At 46.2% G+C, this 19,172-nt stretch overlaps 1 protein-coding gene across 2 annotated transcripts in view; it reads right to left on the minus strand.

Annotated features, from left to right (window-relative positions):
• The window catches only part of MDGA2 (MAM domain containing glycosylphosphatidylinositol anchor 2), a 226,059-nt gene that overhangs the window by 153,312 nt on the left and 53,575 nt on the right, over positions 1-19,172 (minus strand). For both annotated transcript variants that reach the window (XR_010440695.1, XM_064716005.1), the window contains exon 2: positions 9,787-9,926. Coding sequence is in view for 1 of the 2 variants with exons in the window: in XM_064716005.1 (XP_064572075.1) it covers positions 9,787-9,926 (140 nt within the window). In the remaining variant the exon portion in view is untranslated. The remainder of the gene's footprint in view (positions 1-9,786; positions 9,927-19,172) is intronic.

The following is a 19,172-nucleotide window of genomic DNA, read 5'->3' on the forward strand; positions in this document are numbered from 1 at the left end:
TCAGCTGGGTGAAGCTTTGGGAGCAGAATTTCTTCCCTCAAAATATAAAAGCAACAAACTCCAGAGTTCTAGGAGTTCGTGGGATCACAGAATCCTGGAATGGTTTGGGTTGGGAGGGATTGAAAGGATCACATCTGCCATGGCAGGGACCCCTCCCACTGTCCCAATGTCCAGCCTGGCCTTGGGCACTGCCAGGGATCCAGGGGCAGCCACAGCTGCTCTGGCAATTCCAGCCCAGCCAGGAATTCCCAATTCCCAATCTCCCATCCATCCCTGCCCTCTGGCACTGGGAGCCATTCCCTGGCTCCTGTCCCTCCATCCCTTGTCCCCAGTCCCTCTGCAGCTCTCCTGGAGCCCCTTCAGGCCCTGCCAGGGGCTCTGAGCTCTCCCTGAATCCTTCTCCCATCCAGGGGAACATTCCCAGTTATCCTGTTTCCCCAGCAGAGGTGCATTTTTGAACAATTTTGGCACCTGGGTGGTAACTCCTGCCCAGAATTCCTGGAATTGCCTCACCCTTGGATCCAATTCCCTTCTTCCCAGCTCTCCCAGTGCCCATCCTTCCTGGTTTTCAGCTCTTTCCTGTTGAACAGCTCCTAAATCCTGTGGGTTTATTAAAACCCCAGCCTTTTTTTCCTTGAAAAACGTGAGGATTTGATCACTTCCTGAACCTGGATGGCACCAACAGCAACAACTTCTGTCCCTTCAGGCCCTGCCAGGGGCTCTGAGCTCTCCCTGGAGCCTTCTCCTCTCCAGGGAACATTCCCAGCTCCAGAGCAGCTCCAGCATTTGGAGCAGCTCCGTGGATTCCTCTGGATCACTCCAGCAGCTCCATGTCCTGCTCTGTCCCCAGATCTGGGGCAGCTCTGCAGGTGGGATTCCATGGCCAACACTCCTTCCACAGCAATGGGAAGGATTCCTGATAATCCTCCAGAAAAAGCCTCCCGAGCGTTTCCTTGGGAGATCTCCCTCCAGAGCCGCCAGCACCGCCTGATCTGCATCAGCTGCTGGTTTCCCTGGTTACCAAATTATCCATGTACTCATCAAACCCATTCCTTCCCAGGCTCACCTCCCAGCTCCAGCCTTTATTCCAGAGCCACCCCCAGCCCTGTGCCAGGAGACAGGAATGGTTTTCCGTGCTCCCATGGAAAAGCAGCTCCTGGTGCTTTATCCCAGAGCTGCTGCTCCAGCCTTTCCTGAGCCCGTCAGGAACAGGGAAATACAAGCTGACAGCACAGAGGGAAAACAAAACACTGCAGAGCTTCGGGAGGGGTGAAAACAGATGGAAAATAGTCAGAGGACAAGCGTCCATATTTCAGGAAAACTGGAATTTTGTCTTGTTTTCCTTAAAATAATACAAGTCCTGCTCTGTGAGCGCTGGGAATTTTCTGTGTGGGATTTCTGGCACATTCAAGCTGCCCAAATGTCAAAATGGAACTGCTCTGGTGCCTCTCCCCAACCTCGATGTCATTCCCAGCTCCATGAGATTCCCTCCAGGCTCATCCCAATGACTGTTGAGGCTGTAACAAGTCTGGGCTGGATATTCCCAACCCAAACTTGCCTTCCCTGCTGCTGCTTTTTTCCCTGGATTTAACCTCTTTGGATTGAACCTCTTTTTATCTGGATTGGACCTCTTTCCCTCAGCACTTCCAAGCCTTTTTTAGGAACCTGCAAACACATTCCTTGTGGAGAGACAAGCAGCCACCTGGAAACGGGAAAAGTGGCAGGAACTGCTCAAATTATTCAGGATAAAAACAGGAGTTCTAACAGGAGAATTAACAGCAGTTAATTCCTTTTATCAGCTTGCAAACCATTGGAATAATGGAATGGTTTGGGATGCAAGGGACATTAGAGATGAGCTCAGAGGCACCAGTGGCTCATTCCCAAAGATCCTGGTGCAGCTCCAGGAGTCCCTCACTCCGTGCTGTGGATGCTGAGATTCCTGCCCTGGATTTTTGGCACAATTCCTGCTCCTCCCTCCCGGCAGACAGAGCAGGGCAGGCTCGGAGCCCTGCAGAGCTCTGCAGAGGTGTGAATTCAGGTGCTGTGCTCGGGGGGGAGAAAAACATCAAATAAACTCCTTGGAGCAGCACAAACGTCATGTGAAGCCTCACCACAGATTGCTTTTCATGCCAGAGCAGGATGGAAACATTTTTCCTTGCTAAACGGGAGTCAAACATTCAGGAAAGGGTTTTCTCCAGCATAAAATCCAGGCTAATTTAGTCATGAGTCAGGCTGGGTTTTGTCAGGTGCTCAGTGAACATTTGTAAAGTCTTCCCGTGAACTGAGGGGTGTCAGATGGAATCAGCATCAATTTTCCTAACAAGGCTCCAATTACTGCTCCAAGGAGCTGCAGAGTGGGGTGGGAAAGCAGCTGCTCCCGTGTGAGGGACCCCCACCCCCCCTCCCTGGGCTGCAGCAGCTCCTGATAAGGATTCTTATCAATTAAAACCAAAAATGTGGCACCCACTCTGCCCCAAAAGAGCCTTTCATGTCTGACTCAAAGCTGATCAAACAGAATGTGGGGTTTTTGTTGAGGGGTTTTTGGGAATGCTGCCTTTTCTGGCCTAATGGATGGAGTGCCAGGGAATGGGAATTTTTCCTTTCCAGGCATTAACTAGGAGAAGGCAGGATCCTGTTCTGCAGTGTCAGAGGAGGCTCCACTAATCACAGGGAGTAATTAGGGGGATGCATTTGAAATAATTAAGGAGTTTCTACAATGTGCCACAGTTACCTGGGTCTGCTCATGGGGAGAGCTCGGTGCTTCCCAAGGAGTTTATGAGTGACAGGGTAATGGGGAATGGCTTTAACGGAAAGGGAACATTGGGAAGGAATTCCTGGCTGGGAGGGAGGTGAAGGGTTGGGATGGAATTGCCAGAGCAGCTGTGGCTGCTCCTGGATCCCTGGAAATGTCCAAGGCCAGGCTGGAGCAGCCTGGGACAGTGGGAGGTGTCTCTGTCCGTGTCAGGGTGTGGCACTGGAGGGGCTTTAAGTTCCTTCCCATCCAAACCATTCCATGACTCCATGAATTCCATATATAAAAATATAATATATATATAATATATATATAATATATATATAATATATATAATTATATTATGTGTGTAATATATAAAATATAATATATAATACATATAAATATGGTATATAAATATGGAATATATATATATATATATACACATATGGAATCATATATATAAATATGAGCTTCAAGGTTCCTTCCAATCCAACCATTCCCTGCTTTTTATAATATATATATAATAGATATAATTATATAATGTGTATAATATATAAAATATAATATGTAATACATATAAATATGGTATATAAATATGGAATATATATATATATATACACATATGGAATCATATATATAAATATGAGCTTCAAGGTTCCTTCCAATCCAACCATTCCCTGCTTTTTATAATATATATATATAATAGATATAATTATATAATGTGTATAATATATAAAATATAATATGTAATGCATATAAATATGGTATATAAATATGGAATAGATATATATATATGCACATATGGAATCATATATATAAATATGAGCTTCAAGGTTCCTTCCAATCCAACCATTCCCTGCTTTTTATAATATATATATAATAGATATAATTATATAATGTGTATAATATATAAAATATAATATGTAATGCATATAAATATGGTATATAAATATGGAATATATATATATATGCACATATGGAATCATATATATAAATATGAGCTTCAAGGCTCCTTCCAATCCAACCATTCCCTGCTTTTTATTATATATATATATAATAGATATAATTATATAATGTATATAATATATAAAATATAATATATAATGCATATAAATATGGTATATAAATATGGAATATATATAAATATATATAAATATAAATATAAAAATAAATAAATAAATAAATAAATAAATTATATATATATATACACACACATATGGAATCATATATATAAATATGAGCTTCAAGGCTCCTTCCAATCCAACCATTCCCTGCTTTTTATAATATATATATATAATAGATATAATTATATAATGTGTATAATATATAAAATATAATATGTAATGCATATAAATATGGTATATAAATATGGAATATATATATATATATGCACATATGGAATCATATATATAAATATGAGCTTCAAGGTTCCTTCCAATCCAACCATTCCCTGCTTTTTATAATATATATATAATAGATATAATTATATAATGTATATAATATATAAAATATAATATATAATGCATATAAATATGGTATATAAATATGGAATATATATAAATATATAAATATATATATATAAATATATAAATATATATGTATATATACACACACATATGGAATCATATATATAAATATGAGCTTCAAGGCTCCTTCCAATCCAACCATTCCCTGCTTTTTGTCACTTGGATCCCCCTCCTTTGGCCACCCCAATTCCCAGCAGGCAGGATGTGTTTTTCCAAGCTCACACCCCTCTGGAGCAGCATTTCCCTGTCTCTGCTCCGGGCTCACAATCCCAGGAAACCACCGGGATCTCCTGGCAGCTCCAAGGGGAGCAGCTCCTGCTGCCTCAGTGGCATCAGCACAGCACCCAACTCCTACAAGTGGGAAGAAAACACGACCAAACAGAGGCAGGGAGAAATTCCAGAGCTCCTAAAAGCAGATCCTCCCCTGCTTTGCTTCCCGGGAAAGCCACGGATCCATCACGTTCTTCACACCCCAGCAGCACCGTGAGCACTCCTGGATTTTTCCGGGAGAAAGGGACGTGCTCCGATGGCCCTGCCTGGAAGGAGGGTGGCAGGAGGATGTGAGGAGGAGGAGGTGGGATCTCGTTAAGATGTGTTGCAACCTCCAAACAGGAAAGAAAAAAGAAAAAATCCCGGAGTGTGCAGCTTCCAGATGGTTGGATGTCGGATCTCAAGATCTCAGTCCTGAGGTGCTGAGCCACCGAGACCACCTTGGGGGTCTCGGGAGTCCTGGAATGTTGCCAGAAGTGTCTGGTGGCTGGACTTTGATCCTACACAGGAGACGACAAGGATGAGGGCTTCACCGGGGTGAATGGCGAAGGGATTAGTTAATTAGAGGGTGAGACACAGGGTTTAGGATTTCTGTACAGGGGGGTTTAGAGAAGTAAGATGGAGGAATTGGGGCGTGTCCTGTCCTTCTTCTTCTTCCTCTTCTCCTCCATCTTCTTTGGCCACGGTGGCACCTTTGGATTGGTTATTACTGAGAGTGCACCCAGCAATGAGAATAAATGGTATTGGGGAAAAATGATAAATATTGTACACGTAACCATGGGTATAAAGATAGGTGACTGTCCGGAGGGCAGCACAGTGTGCTCATGGCTGGCTGCTGAGCAGAGCTCTGTTCGGCTGAAAGAACATCTTTTAGATAAACAATTAATAAACATAAAAACCGAAAGAAGAACTGAAGCCTCTTCTCGTCCTTCGATACGCGGGCTGCCCCAAGGCCACCCCGGGCCTTTCCAGGCCCCTCAAACAGCCGAGATAACCGGACAGTTGGAATGACGTGTGGCACTGGCAGCTGCTCCTTCCTGAGCCTCGGGAATGGGAGTGGGGAGGCAGCACCTGGGAGAGGGGGGGACACGGTGGGAGGGCCAGAGGTGACCCTGCAGCACTGGCAGGGACTGGGGGAGCACTTGGACACTGTCCCCTGTCAGCTCTGCACCTTTTGCTGCTTGGAATGTGCCATTCCCACCGGAATATTGTGCTGGAATGTGCCATTCCCACCGGGATAACGTCACCCGAGGTGGGGCAGCACCTGGGGGTGAACCACTGGAAAAATCACAGCCAGGGGAAAGCAAAGCCCAAGGAGGGGGAGGTTGGATTGACAAACAAGGTCTTTATAAACTCCTGGAATCACTGAGATTGGAAAAGCCATCCAAGATTGAATCCCAGCATTTCCAAGGCCACCACTGACCAATGTCCCCAAGTGCCACATCCACAGGGATTTTAAATCCCTTCAGGGGTGGCGACTCCACTACTGCCCCAGGGCAATCTTTTCCATTAAATTTTTCCTTATCTCCAATATAAACCTTCCCTGGAACAACTTGAGACCAGTTCCTGTTGTTACTTGGGAAAAAAGCCTGGAAAAAAAAGCCTGGACAAACCCTCCCATTCATCCTTCAGTGGAATACCAGGAATTCAAAATCCCAGCCGATCTCTGCTCATCGGATGGTTCTTTCTCTGCTCCCCATGATCCAAATGTCATTCCACACTTTGGAAAGGCTCAAGTTGTTTTTTTTTCCAATGACTGAACCTGCCTGCACGGGTGAGAATTTCCAAGAAAAATCAGGAAAAAACACATTCCTCAAGGCTGGGCAGGAGATTGTCACCAGCGGGGATAAAATGTCACCTCTTAACTATTCAATCCAGGAAATCCCTCATTTGTGTCCAGGGGTAGGTGGCCTTTGGATATCCTGGCACATCCCTTTGGAGCTGGAGAGCAGGGACAGCCCAGGCCATGGAGCCTGGATAAAATCTGGGAAAAGGACAGGTCCCCACAGGGTGATCCTGCTCCAAACTTGGCAGGGTTTTATCCAAAAATCAAACCAACCTCTCCTGACAGCTGCAATTTATGGGAAAAAGGGCTGCGTTCACCTCACCTGAGCGGGGATAAAGTGCTTTAAAAATTCCAGCCAGGAAAATTATTTCTATGGCAACTAATGCTGCATTCCAAAGCTGGGCGTGAGAAGGTGGGAAATCGGGAATAATAAATATTAATCACATGGAACATCTCAAAAAATCACTCCATGGATAACAAGCAGACAGTCAAGGATGTGTTGGGGTGCTCAAAGTCTTGTATTTAATTAGGAGTGAGGTGAATTTTTGGGATTAACAGCGTGATTATTTTTAATTCTCCTTCTTTCTGGTAATTCTCATACCCTTTTATTATTCCTCCCAAAAACCTCACTGGTGCTGAGAAGACTCCATGAAAATTTAGAGGAGAAATCCCAGAAAATTTCCAGCAATTAGAAAGCGCAACCACCACTCTGCACACAGGAATTTCCCTGCCTGGAAATAACCCCAGGGGAAAATTTTGGTGGGAAAGGCAGCAAAGAGAGCTGTAAAAATGGGAAGATTTGATAAATCTGAAGATCTGTGTTCAAAGGGAGGCCCCCCAGAGTGGCATCACTGCGAGGATGACTTGGAGCAGATCAGAGACATCCCTGAGTCATCAGACCCCAAAGAACGACATCCGTTGATCCCGGAGTTAAAAGAACAAACGTTGGAAAGACAAAAAAGGCACAAATGTGTGCTTTGGTAAAGCAGGAAGGAGTGACAGGAGAGAAAAGGAAAAAAATAGAATTTTTTTGTCATTAATTCATTTCTCCTCCCAGAACCATCACGGGCAGCCTCAAATCCTACAGATTAGAAATCCCTGGGAATGTTCAAGGCTTGGAGTGGAAAATATCCCTGCCCATGGGAGGAGTTGGCACTGGTTCATTTTTCATCTCCTTTCCAGCCCAAACCATTCCACAATTCTGTGATTTTACGAACTCCCAATCCAGGATTGTTTAATTCTTCCAGCATTGAAACCAAAAGGAGTTTCCATGCCAAGAAGAACTGGAAAATTTGAGTCAACGTGGAAGTGTGAAAGCATTCTTGGAATGCACAATTCCATATTTTATAACCCCAATTCCCCAGCATCTGATCAAACAGCAGCTGGAAAACAATTTCCATGCAATTTGCAACCCAAATCTGAGAGCATCCTGTGGAAAGATCAGGAAAAAATTGGAATGCTGGAAACACCATCCCTAAACCAGCACAGAATAAACTTCCACTACTTTAGCTCTAAATCTTCCCCTTAAATTGGGAACAATCATGGAATGAACAACAAAAGCAGCAAACCCCTCCTTCCTGGAGGAGCTCATACTGAAGGCTTCTGAATTCCCTGTTCCCAGTTCCTGCCTGTCCGTTGCAATTCCAAGAGCAAAGAGTTTAATTCATCACCTTGGCAAGAAAATCCCTGATGATTGTCCTAATTAAAAATAACTGATTAACGCAGTGTCCTGGCCCAAGGGGGTCACACCAGGGAGGTGCAGCAGGAGTTGCCAACCATCTTGAGCTTGATAAAATAAGGTTAGGCCTGGAAAAACTGAATTTATTCCCAGGTAATTCTGGTTTATCCAGCTGCAATGCTGGGGGTTCCATGACATTCCTGATCCAGGCGAACAAGATTTTCCAAGCTCTTGGGTTCCCTCATTCAGAGCTCCAGCTGGGTTTCTGAGGACTGGAGTGTGAAGATCCCAGACAACAGGACAACTTTAGGGATTTTCACCCAACAATTGTCACCCTTAGAATTGTTTTCCTTCTCTTTTACCAACCTCCATGGAAATCCAACACACCGGGAATTTAAAGCACAATATTGCTGATTTTGACACCAGATTTTCCAAGAAAACTCTCCAACAATTGTCACCCTTATAATTCTTTTCCCTCTCTTTTACCAACCTCTTAAGGAAATCAAACACACCAGGAATTTAAAGCACAAATCCTAGGTGATTCTGGTTTATTCAGCTGCAACACTGGGGGTTCCCTGACATTGCTGATCCAGGTGAACAGGGAGACTTTCCCAAGCTCTTGGGTTCCCTGCTCCAACTGTTCCCTCTTCCAGAGCTCCAGCTGGATTTCTGAGGACTGGAGTGTGAAGATCCCAGACAACAGGACAACTTTAGGGATTTTCACCCAACAATTGTCACCCTTAGAATTGTTTTCCTTCTCTTTACCCAACCTCCATAGAAGTCAAACACACCGGGAATTTAAAGCACAATATTGCTGATTTTTCCACTAGATTTTCCAAAAAAACTCTCCAACAATTGTCACCCTTATAATTCTTTTCCCTCTCTTTTACCAACCTCCATGGAAATCCAACACACCAGGAATTTAAAGCACAATATTGCTGATTTTTACAGCAGATTTTCCAAAAAAACTCTCCAACAATTGTCACCCTTATAATTGTTTTCCCTCTCTTTTACCAACCTCCATGGAAATCAAACACACCAGGAATTTAAAGCACAAATTTAGGAATTTACACTTGAATAAACCCAGGAATTTAGGGTGTAAAAATCTGATTTTTACACCAGAGTTTCCAAAACAAATCACCAACATTCCTGCTGTTGATGTTCCTCTGGAACACCCAACATCCACCCAACAGCCGGGATGGATCCCCCACATTGTCACCCTTATAATTCTTTTCCCTCTCTTTTACCAACCTCCATGGAAATGCAACACACCAGGAATTTAAAGCACAATATTGCTGATTTTGACACCAGATTTTCCAAAAAAACTCTCCAACAATTGTCACCCTTATAATTCTTTTCCCTCTCTTTTACCAACCTCCATGGAAATCCAACACACCAGGAATTTAAAGCACAATATTGCTGATTTTGACACCAGATTTTCCAAGAAAACTCTCCAACAATTGTCACCCTTAGAATTGTTTTCCTTCTCTTTTACCAACCTCCATGGAAATCAAACACACCAGGAATTTAAAGCGCAAATTTAGGAATTTACACTTGAATAAACCCAGGAATTTAGGGTGTAAAAATCTGATTTTTACACCAGATTTTCCAAAACAAATCACCAACATTCCTGCTGTTGATGTTCCTCTGGAACACCCAACATCCACCCAACAGCCGGGATGGATCCCTCACCAGGATGCCAGGATCCCCCACCCTGGATCTTGCCCACCGTGGAGACTCTGAAGGTGAACCCAGCTCATGGAGGGGACAGGTGTGGTGGGCAGGGACTCACCTGTGGCCGGGGGTGGCCGGTGACCAGGCAGGTGAGCTCCAGGGTCTCTCCCTCGCGGATGGTGTAGACGCGCTCGGAGTAGCGCTCCTCCTCGATGTTGCAGGCCAGGCCCGAGTGCACGATCCGCACCGTGGGGGGGGCTGCAAGGCCAGCAGAGAAACGGGATCAGAAACACACGGATCGTCAAATCACGGGATGCTCCGAGCGGCAAAAATCCCACAAGGATCAAGTCCAACCCTTAAGGGAATCAAACGCGACCTTGGCATTCTCAGCTCCAAGATACAACAAATCGAGCCCACCCCAAACAACCAAAGTCCTGGACCTGGCCATGAGCTGGGGGGTCTGCAAGGCCAGTAGAGAAATGGGATGAGAATCACAGAGATCATGGGATTATTGGATGCTTTGGTTTGGAAAAAATCCACAAGGATCAAGTCCAGCTCTTAAGGAAATCCAATGCGACCTTGGCATTCTCAACTCCATGATCCAACCAACCTAGCCCATCCGAAACAACCCCAGTCCTGCGGCTGGCCCTGAATGGAGAGGCTGCAAGGCCAGCAGAGAAATGGGATGAGAATCACAGAGATCATGGGATTATTGGATGCTTTGGGTTGGAAAAAATCCACAAGGATCAAGTCCAGCTCTTAAGGAAATCCAGTGTGACCTTGGCATTCTCAGGTCCATGATCCAACCAACCTACCAGGCCCGAGTGCACGATCCGCACCGTGGGGGGGGCTGCAAGGCCAGCAGAGAAACGGGATCAGAAACACACGGATCGTCGAATCACGGGATGTTCCGAGCGGCAAAAATCCCACAAGGATCAAGTCCAACCCTTAAGGGAATCAAATGCGACCTTGGCATTCTCAGCTCCAAGATACAACAAATCGAGCCCACTCCAAACAAGCCAAGTCCTGGACCTGGCCATGAACTCGGGGGTCTGCAAGGCCAGTAGAGAAATGGGATGAGAATCACAGAGATCATGGGATTATTGGATGTTTTGAGTTGGAAAAAATCCACAAGGATCAAGTCCAGCTCTTAAGGAAATCCAGTGTGACCTTGGCATTCTCAGGTCCATGATCCAACCAACCAAGCCCATCCCAGACCACTCCACTCCTGAGCGTGGCTGTGAGCTGGGGGTGCTGCAGTGCGAGCAGAGAAACAGCATCAGAACTACACGGATCACCAAATTTTGGGATGTTTCAAGCTGGAGGAATCCCACAAGGATCAAGTCCAGCTCCTAAGGGAATCAAACACAACGTTGGCATTCTCAACTCCATGATCCAACCAACCTAGCCCACCCCAAACAACCCCAGTCCTGCGGCTGGCCCTGAATGGGGGGGCTGCAAGGCCAGCAGAGAAATGGGATGAGAATCACATGGATCATGGGATTATCGGATGTTCTGGGTTGGAAAAAATCCACAAGGATCAAGTCCGGCCCTCAAGGAAATCAAACATCACCTTGGCATTTTCATCTCCATGATCCAACTGACCAAGCCTGTCCCAGGCCACCCCAGCCCTGCAACCAGCACTGAGCATCTCCCCCACACAGTTACTCACTGTTTACTCAGCACATACTCATCACCACAAGAGATTTCCATGGTTTTTATTAATCCTTGCCAATCCCCTGCATGAAACCTTCAGCACCCCCCGCTTGCATTCCAATTTTTTTTGTTTCCATTTCCAAAATGAACTTGGCATTATTGTTTTTATTCTATATCTTCCTAAATGCATTATCACACTCGTTATGCAAATGAAAAGACTTAATTAAAGCAGGAAAATTAAGCAGGGGAAACAGTGGCACTGATGCTGCTGCTTCCTTTCCAAATCCCGTCAGCGGGATCAGGATTTGGAGCAGGAGTTAAGTTCAGGCAGAACCTTGCTGTAATTTCCTTGTTGGTACAACCTGTAGTACAGGAATTACTCAGATTTACACGTCGTAAGTGTAAGGAATGCACGACATTCCTGTTATTACACCTGCATAAATCCCAGCTCCATTTCCACAAGACTCCAAAGTACATTCCCAGCTCCACGATTTCGCTTCTGAACCATGAAATTCACAGCTATGACAATTTCCAGGGAGTGGATCAATAGGAGAAGGAAACTGATTTACTGACCCTAATAAAAGCACAGAAACTAAAGGGCACAAAGGATAAAATGGAATTCTGTGGGATTTAAACACCCGGAATTCCATCCTTTCTGTTCATCCATGTGATGCCATTGAGCTCCCAGCCCCATTTCCCATGGAAGAGCCTCAAAGCTTCTCCCCAGGCTCTTTGCAGTAGCTGGATCCCCTTCCCAAGGCTGCTTTGCCAGGGAAAGTGCTGCACATCCCACCAATCCTGCTTCTCTGGTCATCCTGCAATTCCTCTGCTAGGATCCACATGGAATTCCCGGGATGCAGGGCTCTGGCATCCCTTCAGAACCCCCCCTCACCATGGCATTCCTGGTCCAGCCCTCACACAGCTCCCTGTGGACACAGCCCATCGTGGGATCCTGATCTGAAGGCCTGGGGTGGATCCAAACCTGCCAAGAATTCCAGTGTCTGAGCCTGGCTCTCCACAGCCTGGAGAAAATGAGGCTCAAGGCAAGGAGGAAGAAGAGGCAGAGGAGGAGCAGGGAATGGATGCTTCCTCCACAGAAACATGGAATGGTTTGGGTGGGAAGGACCTTAAATCCCATCTCATCCCATCCCATCCCATTCCGCTATCCCTGGTTGCTCCAAGCCCCATCCAAACCTGCCTTTGGACACTTCCAGGGATCCAGGGACAGCCCCAACTTCTCTGGGAATTCCATTCCAGAGTCTCCCCACCCTCCCAGCCAGGAACTCCTTCCCAATATCCCTTCCAGCCCCACATTCAGTTTGAAGCCATAATTCCAGCAAAGCCTCCAGCAAGCTCTGCTCTTCCAGCCACCACATCCCGAGTTCCAAAGCCCCAGGAACTTTCCCTCCTCACTTTTCCACAAGGTTTAACAAAGAACAACACACCCCTGCTCCAGCCAAAAGTGCTCCCAATTACTCCAAATCCAACACAATGATGGAATAAAGGTGCTTGGAGCAGCCTGGGATAGTGGAAGGTGTCCCAGCCCATGGCAGGGGTGGAACTGGGTTTAAGATCCATTCCAATCCAAACCCCTCTAGGATTCCATGATTCCCTTATCTCATAGATACAGGTGGATCTCCCATGAAGCTCCTGGAATGTCCTTGGTTAGGAATCAGGGCCATGTGTCACACTCTAACCTGGAAACCATCCGTGAATTCCTGACTATGATTATTTTTCCGGGTAGAACAGCAGCACCAGCACTTGGTCTGCTGATTTTTCCCTGGAATTCCTAGGAATGCTGATCCCCCTCCATATCCTCAGGAGTTCAGCATCCCAAGGACACGGAATGTGCTCTTTGCTCTGCCATTTCCAGGGCTCTGAGTCACCACTGGGACTTCCATCATCTCCCACCCCAAGGATTCCAAAACGCAGGAATGCTGAAGCAGAGCCACGGAGCAGAAAGGTAAGCGAGGGTTCAGCACGGCTCATCAAACTTGGGACCAAATTAGAGCAGTCAGCAGCAATATTCCAACATCCTTTTAAATCCATATTCCATTAATATTCCATTCTTATTCATGTTATATTCATCTAACTCCAAATCACAGCTGAAGTGTCCTTCATTTTAGTGGCTGTGCCACTCTCCTGAATCCATTAAATTTGGGAAGGAGCAGGAAAGGGAAAACGCCCCCCTGGGTGTTGTTATCACCAAGGAAAACACTGCTTTGAGAGGAGATCAAACCAATCAAGGGAAATAGCAAATATTCCTCTTCCAGTAAGTGAAAAATCTTATGGTTCGGGAGACATCCCATAATTATGAAATGTCACCTCCCTCCTTCCTGCAGGAATAGTCATCCCAGCTCCTCCTGAAAGCTGCCTCCAGGGATTCCATCCATTAAAACAGTATCAACTTAGCATTGATTTTGTTTGTGACATTTGAGGAGAATTTGGCTGGGGATTGCACGTGGCAAACGCTCTGTGGATCCTTCCCTGTGCCATTCCCGGCAAGGCACAACCTGGAGCAAGGGAAGGTTCTCCAAGGAAAAGGTAAAACAACAAATCCGAGCACAACCCCCTCGTTCTGCTGCAGGAGTTGTGTGATCCCACAAGATTCCCTCTTTCCATGACAAATGGAAAGGTTCTCCTTTCTGTGTCTCCTTTCTTGGCTGCTCTTTTCCACCAGTTCCAGGTTTAGGTGGGATACTGGAAAGGAATTCCTGGCCGGGAGGGTGGGGAAGCCCTGGAATGGATTTCCCAGAGAAGAAGTGATCCAAAGTTCTGACCCAAAGGAATTCCAATGGAATTTGGGTGTTTTCTCAGCTTGGAAATTCCTCACTGGACTCACACTGGGAGGCTTGAGGACGATCTGGTGGTCCCTGAGCTGGGCTGTTAGACCGGGAATGGTTGGGAATTCCTCTCCTCCAGGTCCTCATGCTGATCTTTCTTTTTTTAATGGAAAATGCTGTCAGGATCCTTTGAGAAAAGTGGGAATGAGGTGGTGTTTTGGATTGGCAAAATGGGGGAAAGTTTGAGAGGACTTTGGGATTCATTTCAGCTGAGAAATGAGAATCAATGAGAAGAGTAGTTGGGAGATGGAAATTCGTGGAGCTGGGAATGGGAATGATTCCATGGAGAGGGACTTGGGGACAAGGGGTGGAAGGACAGGGCCCAGGGAATGGCTCCCAGTGCCAGAGGGCGGGGAGAAATTGGATTTTGGGAAGGAATTCCTGGCTGGGAGGAGCTGGAATGGATTTCCCAGAGGAGCTGTGGCCGCTCCTGGATCTCTGGAATTGTCCAAGGTGAGATTGGAACAACCTGGGATAGGGAAGGTGTGGATCCCAGGGGTGGAACTGGGTGGGCTTGAAGGTTCCTTCCATCCCAAAACATTCCAGGATTTCGTTCCAGGATCCCTTGGCACAGCTCTTTCCTGGTTCAAAGTTTTCCACACACAGAGATTTGGTCAAGTCCTTGCTGGAAAATAGGAAATTAAACTCTGACCAACATCAGAATTTGGATGCTGGAATGGATTCCCTTAATCTGAGCAGTACCAAGACCTTCCTGGTTCATGGAATGTGTAGGATTCCTTAAAACTTAATTAAAATGAGAAATTTCCTTTTTTTTTTTTTTTTTTTGGAAATAGGAGATCCATGATGGACCTGCTAGAAAATGCAGGATGGATTTGCCACGAATCAAATCCCTCTCCCCTCCTGCAGCCTTGAGCTTTCCCCTTGAAAATTAATTAGCAGGAGTGAAGTCCCTGTGAATTTTGCGCAGTTCTGCAGCAGAACAAGGAGGAAATAATGGGATTTTCTGAAGAAAAAGGAGATTTGAAGTAATTGCAGGCACTTGCTACTCTCAGAATTCACTTTTCCCATATTATCCCAGCTCTTAATTCTCCTAAACTGCAAATGGAATGACCAGGAATCTCTAAGGTATTGCCATGGGAATGCACTGCCCTCATCAATGCAGAATTTGGAGCATTTTACTGCAGCTAATTTGGGATTTGGGGCTATTTTTCCAGCTGGAGGTGAGGCCCAGTCCACAAATAAATGGAATATTGAAACAGGTTTTTTTTATTTCTTCTCTAAGTGAGTTTTTCTTTGGGGAAATTCAAATGCTACACAAGTAGCTTCAATTAAACAAATATTCCATTTATGGAGAAATCTTTCCAAGCTGAGCCAAATCCCAGGTGCCTGAGAGAGGAAACTTCCAGGTGTGATGCTGACCAGATTTCAAACCAGTTTTGCCCTTCCAGGATCACTCCATATCATTCCTAAATATTTCCCACCTGATACCCACGGGAATATTTATTGGGCACTTTCCCCTGAGCTGAACTTTCCCATCAAACAGGACAAAGTCACCTTTTATCCCATTGGGGATAATTTTTCCACGTTGCTCAATATTCCTGGTGCTTGTGGAGCTCCACGATGGATGGCACTGCCATCCCAAGGCTCCCAGATAATCAAATCCCACTGCTGCTTCCCAACACTGCCGCCACAAAATCAGGCCTGACCGAATTTTGACACTGCAAAGCTTAGCAGCGCTGGGTCGATTGGGTTTGGGCTGTCCTAAGGCTGTTTCTCCAGGAACAGACGGATTTATGGCTTTTTTCCCACCCTTTACAACTCCTCTCACTGCTGGTTATTGTTCCTGCTGCTGGGCATGTGTAAAAACTGCTGGAGTTCAGAGGGGGATCAGGAAAAGGCCAGGAGAGCTCCTCAGAAATGGGTTTGGGCTGAGAATGTAAAATCATGGAATGGTTCTCGAGAGAAACTTGAAGATTATCCCATCCCACCCTTGTACTCCAGTCACCGATTCTGAGAGTGGGAGTAAATGAAATCCTTCCTGCACAGTGATCCCAGAAATTCCCAATATTCCAGGACTTTTCCAGTGTTTCAGGCCATGCCTGGGGCAGTTTCAGGCCATTCCCCGGTGCTGGGAATTCATGGATGTGCCTTGTTCTGTGTGAGTTTCTGACTCCTGGTGATTGGGAAAATCCAATGATTGGGAAAATCCACTGATCCTTTTCCGTCTGTGCATATGCCCAAAGAATCATGGAATGGTTTGGGTTGGAATGAGACTTAAACCCCACCCAGTGCCACCCCTGCCATGGCAGGGACACCTCCCACTGTCCCAGGGTGCCCCAATGCCCAGCCTGGCCTTGGGCACTGCCAGGGATCCAGGGGCAGCCACAGCTGCTCTGGCAATTCCAGCCCAGCCAGGAATTCCCAATTCCCAATCTCCCACCCATCCCTGCCCTCTGGCACTGGGAGCCATTCCCTGGCTCCTGTCCCTCCATCCCTTGTCCCCAGTCCCTCTCCTGCTCATTTCCTTTGGAAGCACTGGGATCCTGAAGTTCTCCATGCCTGGGAAATCAGGAGTCTCCCGCTCAAACGGGGGCTGTCTCACCCCCAGTTCATTGCAGTAGAACAGATACAGAATATCCTCTGCAAAAACAATTTTTTAGGGAAGTCAGAGAAGGAGATACTTCCTAAAAACACGGGAATTTGGTTTCTAGTTTGCTTTAATGATTCAACACCTCCTTACTCGCTTTTCATCAGTTTTAATTTGTCCTTAATAATTTATCCTGCAACCCAAAGCAACCCTGCTGACATTCCAGTCCCTTCATGTCCTGGAACTGTCCAGGCTGGAAAAACCCTCTGAGCCCATCAACCCCAACCATTCCCAGCACTGCCAAGGCCACCACTTCCCCGTGTCCCCAAGTGCCACATCCACAAGGATTTAGATTCCTCCAGGAATGGATTGAAATCCCAGGGAATGGACAAGTATTCCCTCCTTGTCCCCAGCCCTGCCAAGGCCACCACTGCCCCATGTGCAAGGGCTGAACAACCCTTTCCATGAAAAAATTCCTTAAAACAACCAAATCTAACCTCCCCTGGCACATTTCCTCTTGTCCTACTGCTTGTTCCTCGGAAGAAGCCACCAATCCTCACTGGGGTAAAACCCCATTTTAAGAAGTTGTGGGAGAAAATCAAACATGAGGAACCCCTTTTCCTGCTCCACACTCATTCCCTGCGGGAATTCTGCCTCTTTTTCCTCCAGCTGAGCCCCAGTCACATCCCTGCAAGGCCAATTCCTGCCATTTCCACGGGAGCAAAGGTCTCCCAAAGATCCGTGTGTCCCTGCCCAGGCAGACAATTAGGGATAATTCCCTCTGTGCTCCTGCAGGGATTTATTTCCTGATTTAACTCCTGCTCTTTCTTTCTCTCATCGAGTTCAGCTCCAGGAGAGGAGCTGCTCTTCTCCATGCCTGGTGCCACAAGTGGATTTATGGATTTTGGGTGCCACGGTTTTTCACCCAAAAGAAATCCAGGGATAACGTCGGTATCCTCACTTCCACCGTGTGTGGGACACTCATGGCCAATAACCTTGGAATTAAAAATTTAATTACCTGGAGCATCAGCACTGAGAAAATATCCCTCTGGTCTGGGAATTCCAGGCAGGGTTTCAGAGGAATTTTAGGATTTTTGTGCTGTTTTTAAGTGAGAATAAAGTCACTGAGAGATGCTGCCTTGCAATTTTTATTTCTGCTTGAAAGCCTGAAACTGTGATTTCTTTCAGCTTTTTGTGCTTAAATAACAACCTGGGAAATTGGTGCTTTTGAATTTCCCAGCCCTGTATTCCAGCACTTCCAGAGAATGACACTTGGTTCACTCACAACATTCCAGGATGATCTGTCCCTCACAGCCAACCAAAAAAAGGGCATTTTCCATTTTTTCCCCACTGATTAAGTGGGAATTACAGAGATGAGCACAGAGGGAACCCTTCCCACACTCCGCTCCCTCCCTGAAGTGCTCCTGGAGCCGTTGGCATCCCACAGATTGCCGGCAGTGGGATCAAGGAATCTGCTAAAATAAGGAATTGTCAACAAGGGAGGCCTTAATTGCAGCAACACTTTGTTGTTCCTGGCATCACAAAACTGACAACGGTGCCAGACCCTTTTCAGCACCATCACAGGCTGGCAGCAAGCACATCTCACTTATTTGGGAGCACACAAAAACGTGGAGTTTCCCCCCACTGGAAAAGACGGAGAGGGGTGAAAACCACGCATGTTAAAAATCACCTTGTCAAAACAACTCCTGAATTCTAAATGACTTACACAGGTTGGTAAAATTCCTTTTAAAAATGCATTTTTAACTAATTTATTTTTTAATTTTAAATGTAATTTTTAACTATTTTTTTTTCCTTTGCAGGAAGTGCTGGTAGAGCAGTTCCTGGCAGGCAGCAGTGAGGACATGGATTTATCCTGAAGGAAAAAGCACACACATAAAATGAGGATGAGAGGAAACGGTCTCAAGATGTGCCAGAGGAGATTCGGGTGGGATATTGGGAAGGAATTCCTGGCTGAGAGGGTGGCGAGGGGCTGGGCTGGAATTGCCAGAGCAGCTGTGGCTGCCCCTGGATCCCTGGAAGGGCCCAAGGCCAGGCTGGACACTGGGGCTTGGAGCAGCCTGGGACAGTGGAAGCTTGGAAAGTTCTCTGGGATTGTCCTCTAAATCCAATCATATCCCCACTCAGCATGAGTTCAAGACAGATATTCATGGAATCATGGAAGCATTAAGGTGTGAAAAGTTCATCCAACCATTCCCCAGCCCTGCCAAGGCCACCACTGCCCCGTGTCCCCAGGTGCCACATCCACATGGATTTCAATCCCTCCAGGGTTGGGGACTCCACCCTGTACCTGTGCCAGGGCTGGGGAACCCTTTTAGGGAAGAAATTTTCCCAAATATCCAATCTAAACATCACAGAATCCCTGAGGCTGGAAAAGAGCTCCAAGGTCACCACATCCCAGCTGTGCCCAATGCCCACCTTGTCCCCAGCCCAGAGCTC

This window comes from Zonotrichia leucophrys, chromosome 5 (genome assembly GCF_028769735.1).
Source record: "Zonotrichia leucophrys gambelii isolate GWCS_2022_RI chromosome 5, RI_Zleu_2.0, whole genome shotgun sequence".
NCBI lineage: Eukaryota > Metazoa > Chordata > Aves > Passeriformes > Passerellidae > Zonotrichia > Zonotrichia leucophrys.